Source organism: Amblyraja radiata, chromosome 2, assembly GCF_010909765.2.
Source record: "Amblyraja radiata isolate CabotCenter1 chromosome 2, sAmbRad1.1.pri, whole genome shotgun sequence".
NCBI lineage: Eukaryota > Metazoa > Chordata > Chondrichthyes > Rajiformes > Rajidae > Amblyraja > Amblyraja radiata.
Window position 1 is genome coordinate 101,806,545 of NC_045957.1, and position 11,033 is coordinate 101,817,577.

The window sequence follows — 11,033 nt, forward strand, 5'->3', positions numbered from 1 at the left end:
TGTAATTGACTTCATGAATATTACTAAGATAATTATACACAGTGTCAGTCATCTTTCCCACCTCCGTGACAAAGAGAACTCCAATACCTTTGTTTCAAAAATAAACACCCTCCCACTCAAGGCATCCCCAGTTCATCCACACTGCATGCCTGTTGCCGATATTTCAATATAGCTGCACAGTTGCAGTGTTCTTTTCAAACAAGTGACGCACTTCTTATGATTCATTGTAAATATAATAATTAATACACTATAAATAAGTCAGCTGCCTGGGGATGCATTTTCTGATATGGGGTTTTGTCAAACCCCAATACAAGAAATAAAAGTGAAGACATTTGCTTCATTACTTTGTGCCTATTCGTACAAGAAATGTCTAGTCAGAAACAAACCAGGTGCTCAGAAAATCAACAATTAGGATTTTAATGAGCTAATTTTCAGAAGCAGATACTTAAGTATTATTTTACTAAGAAAGGGAAAGGTTTGGAAGCTTGTAAAGGCGAAAACACTTAAAGGTTTTGGAATGGGTGACGTTTCGGGTCTGACAAAGTGTCTCGACCCGAAAGGTCACCCATTCCTCCTCTCCAGAGATGCTGCCTGTCCAGCTGAGTTACTCCAGTATTTTGTGTCCATCTTTGGTTTAATCCAGCATCGGCAATTCCTTCCTACACATAAAGTTTTTGGAACCCATATATGTCCTTTTAAGCAGATTTGAGGTATTTTTTTTAATTTCATTTTGCCTTCTCCAGCCTGTTATGTTATTCCACTTCACACAAAATAAGCACATTCTGGTAGATTAAGGATATAGTAGCATTGTAAAATTAGTATTCGAGGACTTAGACCATGCTTTGAATCCAAATACAGCAGCTGGTGAACTTAAATAGAATTAGTAATTTAAAGGTGTCACAATATCAGCAATGGTGACTATAAAATCCCAGGATTGTTGCTAAAACCCATCTGCTTCACTAATGCCATTCATCTGTGATGGAAAATGCCATTCTTACAAGATCTGCATTAGTGGACAAACAGTATAGTTTGTCATAACTGCCCTCTTAAACAGCTAATCAACCTAAGGTACAAAGGAAATTGCTGACCAATGATGCCCACAACTGCAAAGTGACTCCATTCCACTGATATCAGCAGGCCTAAAGCACATCTCTAAGGGCTCTTCATGTGAACTGTTGGTAAATGAGATTTGATTAATATTTGTTGGAATCTATTTCTTGGAAATATTGCTGCCCTAGCCAATCTTTTATAAGCATTCTTATTGCACATCAGAAGGTGGTGCTAGCTACCTGTGCGATCACAGCAGACGTTTATAGAACAACTAAACTAAGTGCAGACCCATTGGGTTTGCTCCCCCAACGCAATATTCCACCACTCATCCGTTCCTCCAACACAACCCATTCCCCCAACGCAATATTCCACCACTCATACATAGCCCCCAACTGCGCAGGCTCATTTCCCCTCATCCTCCAGCACTCCCCCTCCTCTTCAGCCTCCCTCTCCTCCTCCCTTACTCCAATCCCCCACCCCCCAGTCATTCACTCCTTCCACAACTCCTCTCCCCATCCCTACCCCCCTCCTAACCCTCTATCCCCCACTCCTCACCTCCCCCTATCCATCCCTCCTGACCTAACCCACTGCCTCTCCTCCCCTCCTCCCGCGGCGCCGCCGATAGTGGGGGAGACCATATAACATATAACAATTACAGCACGGTAGACAAGTTACTGTGAGGACGGGAGAGAGGAGTTTGTGAGTGAGGCGGGAGGGGCAGCGGGGCATCGCCGTCCCGGCCGTGGCATTGACTGACAGGAGAGGAGACCAATCTGCGCATGCGCGGTTTTTAAGATTTTTAAACCTTAATAACATAAAATATACCATCGATCAGAATAAAACTTATTGCACTTGCAGCACAGGAGAATGATGAGTTGGGTGGCGAATAATCGTATCGCTATCATTTACCGTTTTTACGCAAATAGAAAAACCACGCAAACTGGAAGAGCCCAAGATCAGAGTTTTAGTCATGTATATAGATGATAACCCATTCCTAATCCCTTTCTTGAAAAGTTGGTGAGGATGCTGCCTTGTTGAACCACTGCAATACTTCTGATCAAGGCTGTTCAGGGAGTGTCACAATTTAGACCTGGTGACCAATTTTACCAGCACTAGATCCAATTAGAGTAAGAGTGAAACAGTGTAGAAACAGGCCTTTCGGCCCAACTTTCCCACACCGGCCAACAAGTCCCAGCTACAATAGTCCCATCTACCCGCATGTGGTCCATATCCCTCCAAACCGGTCCAAGCCATGTACCCGTCTAACTGTTTCTTAAGTGTTGGGATGGGCCCTGCCTCTACTACCTCCTCTGGCAGCTTGTTCCATGTACCCACCACCCTTTGTGTGAAAAAGTTACCCCTCAGATTTCTATTAAATCTTTTCCCCTTCAACTTAAACCTATGTCCTCAATTCACCTACCCTGGGCAAGAGACTGTGCATCTACCTGATCTATTCCTCTCATGATTTTATACACCTCTACAAGATCACCCCTCATCCTCCTGTACTCCAAGGAATAGAGTCCCAGCCTACTCAACCTCTCCCTATAGCTCAGACCCTCTAGCCCTGGCAACATCCTTGTAAATCCTCAAATTGGAGAGGATCTTGCAGATGGTGACATTCTACTGGCTTTATCCTTTGATGAAAAACCTTCAGCGTGTATTTTTGTAGCCATCACACATACTAGCCACCTGAAGTGGAAAGAGGAAAATGTGGATTGGGTGGGTTGCTTTACCCTTGAAGGTATCAAGCTTGTTGATTATTGTTGGAACTGCATTAGTGTGGACAAGTGGAGAGCTCTGTATTGTAGATTATGGAAAGCCTTTGGGGAGTCATGAAATTATTTCAACAAAAAAGATTTCTCTTGAGTTCCCATTGGCTTCAGTAGGGCAGCTGGACCAGGCTGGTGAGCCTAAGAGTGCGGGGGAGAAGGACAACAATGAGTACATGCACTGAAGATGCTTCCATGATATTCTCCCAGAAGGAGATGGAACTTGTTTGTGGTGCTTTCCTCTAAATTGCACAGATTAGTCAACAAGTGTAGAAACATAGAAAATAGGTGCAGGATTAGGCCATTCGGCCCTTCGAGCCTGCACCGCCATTCAATATGATCATGGCTGATCATCCAACTCAGTATCCCGTACCTGCCTTCTCTCCATACCCCCTGATCCCTTTAGCCACAAGGGCTACATCTAACTCCCTCTTAAATATAGCCAATGAATTGGCCTCAACTACCTTCTGTGGCAGAGAGTTCCAGAGATTCACCACTCTCTGTGTGAAAAAAGTTTTTCTCATCTCGGTCCTAAAAGATTTCCCCTCTATCCTTAAGCTGTGACCCCTTGTCCTGGACTTCCCCAACATCGGGAACAATCTTCCTGCATCTAGCCTGCCCAACCCCTTCAGAATTTTGTAAGTTTCTATAAGATCCCCCCTCAATCTCCTAAATTCTATCAAGTACAAGCCGAGTCTATCCCGTCTTTCTTCATATGACAGTCCTGACATCCCAGGAATCAGTCTGGTGAACCTTCTCTGCACTCCCTCTATGGCAATAATGTCCTTCCTCAGATTTGGAGACCAAAACTGTACGCAATACTCCAGGTGTGGTCTCACCAAGACTCTGTACAACTGCAGTAAAACCTCCCTGCTCCTATACTCAAATCCTTTTGCTATGTATGCTAACATACCATTCGCTTTCTTCACTGCCTGCTGCACCTGCATGCCTACTTTCAATGACTGGTGTGCCATGACACCCAGGTCTCGTTGACTTGAGTACTTTGAAAAAAACGCAACCCAATTTCTCCCAGTGATACCCTAAATGATCATTACTCAGTAAAGAACGCAACTATGTGCATATCCAAAGTGGAAAATTGTGATCCACATAAGCCCCATTCTTGCCAGTGAGTGCTGTGTTGAATTTCCAGAAGGGTGCTTTTCAACCCATCAAACAGAATAATTACATTCCTGGATTCATCATTTTTCATAGACATGGTGCTGAAAACGACATGATTTCTTGGCACTATTTCAAACTGAGGAGCAGTTTCAATGGCTTTCCCCTTATCTAATGACACAGCTGTTTTTTTCCTTCACATTCAACAGCAAAAACAGCTTTGAATGGGATACAATAACAATTGTGCCCATTCACAATGGAGGATCAAAATCCATGCCCGATCCAATTGTTGACGGCATTGTCAAATGCAGATTATGTAAAGACACTGGGGAGAATGAAGAAAATACTGCTCTGAGCAACCAACCTAACAACAAAGGTAGACAAAAGTGCTGGAGAAACTTATCGGGTGCAGCAGCATCTATGGAGCGAAGGAATTAGGCAGCGTTTCGGGCAGAAACCCTTCTTCAGACTGATGTCGGGTGGGGGGGCGGGAAGAAGAAAGGAAAAAGGAAGAGGAGGAGCCCGAGGGCTGAGGGAGAACTGAGAAGGGGAGGAGACAGCAAGGGTTACCTCCCCTTCTCAGCTGTCTCCTCCCCTTCTCAGCTCTCCCTCAGACCTCGGCTCCTCCTCTTCCTTTTTCCTTTCTTCTCCCCCTTCCCCCCACCACCCCACCTGACATCAGTCTGAAGCAGGGTTTTGGCCCGAAACGTTGCCTATTTCCTTCGCTCCAGATGCTGCTGCACACGCTGAGTTTCTCCAGCACTTTTATTTACCTTCGATTTTCCAGCATCTGCAGTTCCTTCTTAAACAATCTTACAACAAAACTGCCTGTTAGCACCCAATATCGTGGAGAGAGAACCAGACATCAAGTGGTAGAAATAACAAACTGCAGATGCTGGTTAATACACAAAAGGACACAAAGTGCAGAAGTAACAGCAGGTCAGGCAGCAATATCTGGAGAACATGGATAGGTGACGTTTTGGGTCAAAACCCTTCTTCAGTCATCAGTCCTAGGCATGATTAGCCAATGTCAGCACAAGGTTGTATATGGGCTGCCAAAGGTTAAAGCAAAATCACCACAATTATAACAGCAACATCAATATAATTCAGAGTTGCAGAGTAGTGTTTTCTTTGGGTTCCAGCAGCTCCTGACCAAATATTTATTTTTAATTATTGGCAAATATACTGTAGACAAAAGATATTCAAAGGTTTATTAAAATTCACATTTCATATAAACATTTAATAAAGCTGTCTTGGCAAGAGGAAAAACATCTGATCAAATGCCAGTTGTGCTGTTTTTGTCCCAACGATCCTGATGCAAATCCTACAACCTCCCTCCCACCTGCAAAATGTAGAATTTCAAACCGGCAAATTATGAGCTGTACTTTCAGAAAAGAAAATGGCAAATCATGTTTTTTGAAAGTATAGCATCAGTTTTGAATCTCTCACATTTATGAGTAAGCAAAAGAAAGGTATTGGTTTATTATTGTTTTGTGAACTGAGATACATTGAAAGACTTTTGTTTTCCATGCAAATCATATCATACGAGTACTATCATACCATGTACAAGTACAACAGGTAGTTTAAAAAGAGATAGAAAGCAGACTGCAGAATATAGTGTTACACCTAGAGAAAAGTGCAGATAAAAACGTGCAAGTGCTGCAACAAGGTAGAGTGGGAGATCGGGAATAAACCCTTAGCATATGATAAGTCCATTCAAGTCTGATAACAATGGGGAAGAAGCTGTTCTTGAATCTAGTAGAGTTTTCTTGCTTTTTTTTGTCTCTGCCTCATGGGAGAGAGGAGCAGAGAGAATAATGTGGGTCTGAGTAGTCCTTGATTATATAGGCTGATTTTCCCAGGCAGCCTGAAGTTTAGACATAAAATAACACAGCGTGAAAACAGGCTCATGGGCACGACTCAGCTATGCCAACCAAGATGCCCATCTAAGTTAAAATTGTCTAATTTTCCTTATTTGGTCCATATCCCTCTGAACCTTTCCTATCCATGTCCAAGTATCTTTTAAATGATGTTATAGTGCCTACTTTAAATGCATTAGCAAATTTGCAGATGACACAAAGCTGGGTGGCAGTGTGGACTGTGAGGAGGATGCTATGAGAATGTAGGGTGACTTGGACAGATTGGGTGAGTGGGCAGATGCATGGCAGATGCAGTTTAATGTGGATAAATGTGAGGTTATCCACTTTGGTAGCAAAAACAGGAAGGCAGATTATTATCTAAATGGTGGCACGTTGGGAAAAGGAGAAGTACAACGGGATCTGGGGGTCCTTGTTCATCAGTCAATAAAAGTAAGCATGCAAGTACAGCAGGCAGTGAAGAAAGCGAATGGCATGTTGGCCTTCATAACAAGAGAAGTTGAGTATAGGAGCAAAGAGATGCTTCTGCAGTTGTACAGGGCCCTAGTGAGACCACACCTGGAGCATTGTGTGCAGTTTTGGTCTCCAAATTTGAGGTAGGACATTCATGCTATTGAGGGAGTGCAGCGTTGGTTCACAAGTTTAATTCCCGGGATGGCGGGACTATCATATGCTGAGAGAATGGAGCAGCTGGGCTTGTACACTTTGGAGTTTAGAGGAATGAGAGGGGATCTTAATATAAAGTATAAGATTATTAAGGGTTTGGACACGCTAGAGGCAGGAAACATTTTCCCGATGTTGGGAGTCCAAAACCAGGGGCCACAGTTTAAGAATAAGGGGCAAGCCGTTTAGAACGGAGATGAGGAAACACTTTTTCACACAAAGAATTGTGAGTCTGTGGAATTCTGAGAGCCATGGAGGCCGGTTCTCTGGATACTTTCAAGAGAGAGCTAGATAGCGAAGTCAGGGGATATGGGGAGAAGGCAGGAACGGGGTACTGAGTGTGGATGATCAGCCATGATCACATTGAATGACGGTGTTGACTCAAAGGGCCGAATGGCCTACTCCTACACCTATTGTCTATTGTCCTCCTTGGGCAGCTCATTCCATATACCCATATGTCCTTCAGGTTGCGATCATATTTTGCCCTTCTCACCTTAAACCACTGTCTTCTGGTTTGTGGTGGGAAAAAGATTTTGTACTCACTCTATTTATTCCCCTCATGATTTTATACATTATAAGATCACCCTCAGTCTCCTGTGCTCCAAGGAACAGAGTCCTAGTCTGCTCAGCCTCTCCCTGTAGCTCAGGCCCTCAAGCCCGACAACATCCTATAAAATGTCCCTGCATTCTTTCCAGCTTAATTACACTCCTCCTATAACTGGGTGACCAAAACTGAACATAGATCTCCAAATGTGGCCTCACCAACATAATTTACAACTGTAACATAACATACCAACTTCTGGACTACAATTTATTCTCCACCCCGCCTCCTGCCATATCCCCTATTCCCTACATCTCCATCTACACCGCATCTGTGCCCAAGATGAGGTATTCCATCGCATACAACAAAGGACAGAGTCTCCCTTGTCCTCACCTTCCACCCCATCAGCCATCACATACAACATATAATCCTCCAACATTGCCATCTCCAACGGGATCCTACCACTGGCCACATCTTCCCATCTCCTTCCCTTTCTGCTTTCCGCAGAGACCGTTCCCTCCGTAACTCCCTGGTCAATTCGTCCCTTCCCACCCAAACCACCCCTTCCCCGGGTACTTTCCCTTGCTACTACAGGAAATGCTACACTTGGCGCTTTACCTCCCCCCTCGACTCCATCCAAGGACTCATTAATCTTTCCAGGTGAGGCAGAGATTCACCTGCACCTCCTCAAACCTCATCTACTGCATCCGCTGTTCTAGATGTCAACTTCTCTACATCGGCGAGACCAAGCGCAGGCTTGGCGATCGCTTCGCCTAATACCTCCGCTCAGTTCATACTAACCAACTTGATCTCCCGGTTGCTCAGCACTTTAACTTCCCCTCCCATTCCCAATCTGACCTCTCTGACCTGAGCCTCCTCCATTGCCAGAGTGAGGCCCAGCGCATATTGGAGGAACAGCACCTCATATTTCACTTAGGTGGTTTACACCCCAACGGGACGGAGGTGGAACGTGTTTCCAGGTTCCTGGGGGGTCAACATCTCCGATTACCTCTCTTGGACCCACAATACCTCAACTCTGGTCAAGAAGGCTCACCAGCGTCTCTTCTTCCCGAGGAGACTGAAGAAGGTCCATCTGTCTCCTCAGATTCTGGTGAACTTCTACCGCTGCACCATCCAGAGCATCCTTACCAACTGTATCACAGTATGGTATGGCAACTGCTCTGTCTCCGACCAGAAAGCACTGCAGAGGGTGGTGAAAATTGCCCAACGCATCACCGGTTCCTCGCTCCCCTCCATTGAGTCTGTCCAAATCAAGCGTTGTCTGCGAAGGGCGCTCAGCATCGCCAAGGACTGCTCTCACCCCAACCATGGACTGTTTACCCTCCTACCATCCGGGAGGCGCTACCGGTCTCTCCGTTGCCGGACCAGCAGGTCCAGGAACAGCTTCTTTCCTGCAGCTGTCACACTGCTCAACAATGTACCTCGGTGACTGCCAATTAACCCCGCCCCCCCCCCCCAGGACACTCCTCCCACAGGAAAAACACTATGGCTGTATGCATGTAAATAGATTTATTTATTGAAATCATATTCTATGTCGCTCTTCCAGGGAGATGCTAACTGCATTTCGTTGTCTCTGTACTGTACACTGACAATTAAAGTTGAATCTGAATCCGAGTATGAACATTGACCTCTAATTTTAGATAGCCCTTGCTTTCTCCCTCCTTCCCCTCCCCCTTCCCAGCTCTCCCACAAAGCCTACTGTCTCCGCCTCTTCCTTTCTTTTTCCCGCCAACATCAGTCTGAAGAAGGGTCTCGACCCGAAACATCGCCTATTCCTTCTGCCATAGATGCTGCCTCACCCGCTGAGTTTCGCCAGCATTCTTTGCCTACCATACCAGGATATCCTCATTCTTTAGGGAACAGGTGTTCCCCTCTTCCATCATAGATGAGGCTCTTACATGGGTCTACACGGTATCCCGTAGCTCCGCTCTTGCTCCCTCTCCCCCCAGTTGCAACAGGGACAGAGTCCCACTAGTCCTTACCTTTCGCCCCCATCAGCCAATGCATACAGCACATAATCCTCTGACATTTTCGCCACCTCCAACGGGAGCCCACCACTGGCCACATCTTTCCATCTCCACCCCTTTCTGCAGAGACCATTCCCTCAGCAACTTCCCAGTTAACTCATCCCAGCCAAACCGACCCATCCCCAGGTAGTTTCCCCTGCAACCGCAGGGGAACCGCAGGAGATGTAATGACTGATTGAGGAAGGTGATGGAGAGGAAGTTATTGTAGGCCGTTTACCTTCCACAATTCCCATCTACAATATAGCCCTTATTCGTAGATGGTGTTAGACATACTGCCTCAACTTCAGATGCCACCTGTGTGGAATTTACATATTTTTCGTGATGAGGTGGATTTCTTCCTGGTGTTTCGATTTCCTTCCACGTCACAGAGACATGCAGGTTAGTAGGTTAATTGGCCACTATAATTCACACCCAGTGTAAAAGAGTGTGGCAAATTCTTGGGAGAGTTGATAGGATTATGAGGAAATAAACTGGGATTAGTGTAAATGGGTGAAATCAGCATGGGTTTAGTGAACTGAAGAGCCTAATTCCATGCTGTGTAACTTCTTCCCTTGTTACAATAGGACAGACCTAAAGTAAAGTAAATTACAAAACAAAGAATTACAGAGAGAGGCAAAGAGAAAGACTATGGTACAAAGTAGGGAATCAGTTGGGGTTTTTTAAAGCAACACTGGAACATTAGAACAAATAATAAAATGTCCCAATTCTCTGCCCTGATGCGTGAAAGACCAATCGGCAATATAGTTCTTGGAAATAATTTTCATTACAAATGAGGAAGCTCTCGTTTTATTGGTCTCTCGCGTCAAGTGTGATCGTGGCAGAAGCTGTCAGCATTCGGGATTAGATTGGACAAATGAATGAAGGAAAGTCGCACCAAAACTGGGCGAGCAACTGTCGATTAGAACAAGGTGACAATTTACATAAGAAGGACTGTGCGGCTGATGTGCTTGTTGTAACACAGCAGCATGCTCACTAAACCCATCTCAATTGGGAAGGGAGAAAAATAAAATTATAACAGAAATATCCCTAAATTGCGAATTAAATGTAACTAAACTGGGGATTTATTTATGTCCACAGGGCTGATTCAGTTACCCCAAACCCAGTTCAAACCGTTTCCACTCGCCATATGGTGCATCGCAGGATATTGAAGACCACCTAATATAAAGCTCTATAGATTAGCCCCGGCAGGTTCTTTTAAGTTGTGCCCAGCTCCTCGCTGCTTACAACGGGACCACAAGTAAACACTTTGCCTTCCCGCCGACACTTACAATCTCGGCGACCATCAGGAGCCCGGGAATGGTCCTGAGGAAAGCCCGGTCGCAGCTCCTGGCCGACGAGCCGAAGGACGCGGTGTAGGTGCTGCTCGCCGTGCTGATGGTCCGCGGCCGATCTTCCATCTTCGAAAAAGCACAAGCCGTTAAACTTTGGAAACTTGCGCCGGCGTGTTGTCTTGGGAAGGAGCCGGATGCCGGCAGCTGAAGTTCAGGGCTCCGGCAAGTCCATGCTATCCGACTGGGAGGCGGCGGCGGACTGCGCTTCCCCAGGTGGCCGTGTGCGCACCAGGTAACCTCTACAGAGCGAGCTCCCTCCCTCCGCCCGCCCAATGCCTGCACACACCCCGCCCAATGCCTGCACACACCCCGCCAAGGCGACACATGGCAACATCGCTCATCGCCTCTTAAAGGCACAGTCCACTTAATAGCTGATGGGAACTGCAGATGTTGGAATCTATGCGTGGACCTGGAGTAACTCAGCAGGTCAGGTAAAGGCAGCATCCGTGCAGGACATGGATAGGCGACGTTTCGGGTCGCTTTAGGTGTATTATTGTCGCATGTGCCGTGGTACAGTGAAAAGTTTTATTTTAGACAATAGACAATAGGTAGCAATGTTACAAAATTTTTAGATTTTAAAAATCAAGTCTGCAATTTATCCCATCAGATAAAGCATAAAAAGAAGTTTAATTTGACAC

The 11,033-nt window shown here is 45.6% G+C and overlaps 1 protein-coding gene across 1 annotated transcript in view; it reads right to left on the reverse strand.

Annotated features, from left to right (window-relative positions):
• Positions 1 to 10,655, reverse strand: part of cmtm8 (CKLF like MARVEL transmembrane domain containing 8) — an 82,933-nt gene extending 72,278 nt beyond the window's left edge. Inside the window, exon 1 of the mRNA XM_033012348.1 lies at positions 10,333 to 10,655. Within this exon, the coding sequence (XP_032868239.1) occupies positions 10,333 to 10,461 (129 nt within the window). The 5' untranslated portion in view covers positions 10,462 to 10,655. The remainder of the gene's footprint in view (positions 1 to 10,332) is intronic.
• Between the last annotated feature and the right edge of the window lie 378 nt (positions 10,656 to 11,033).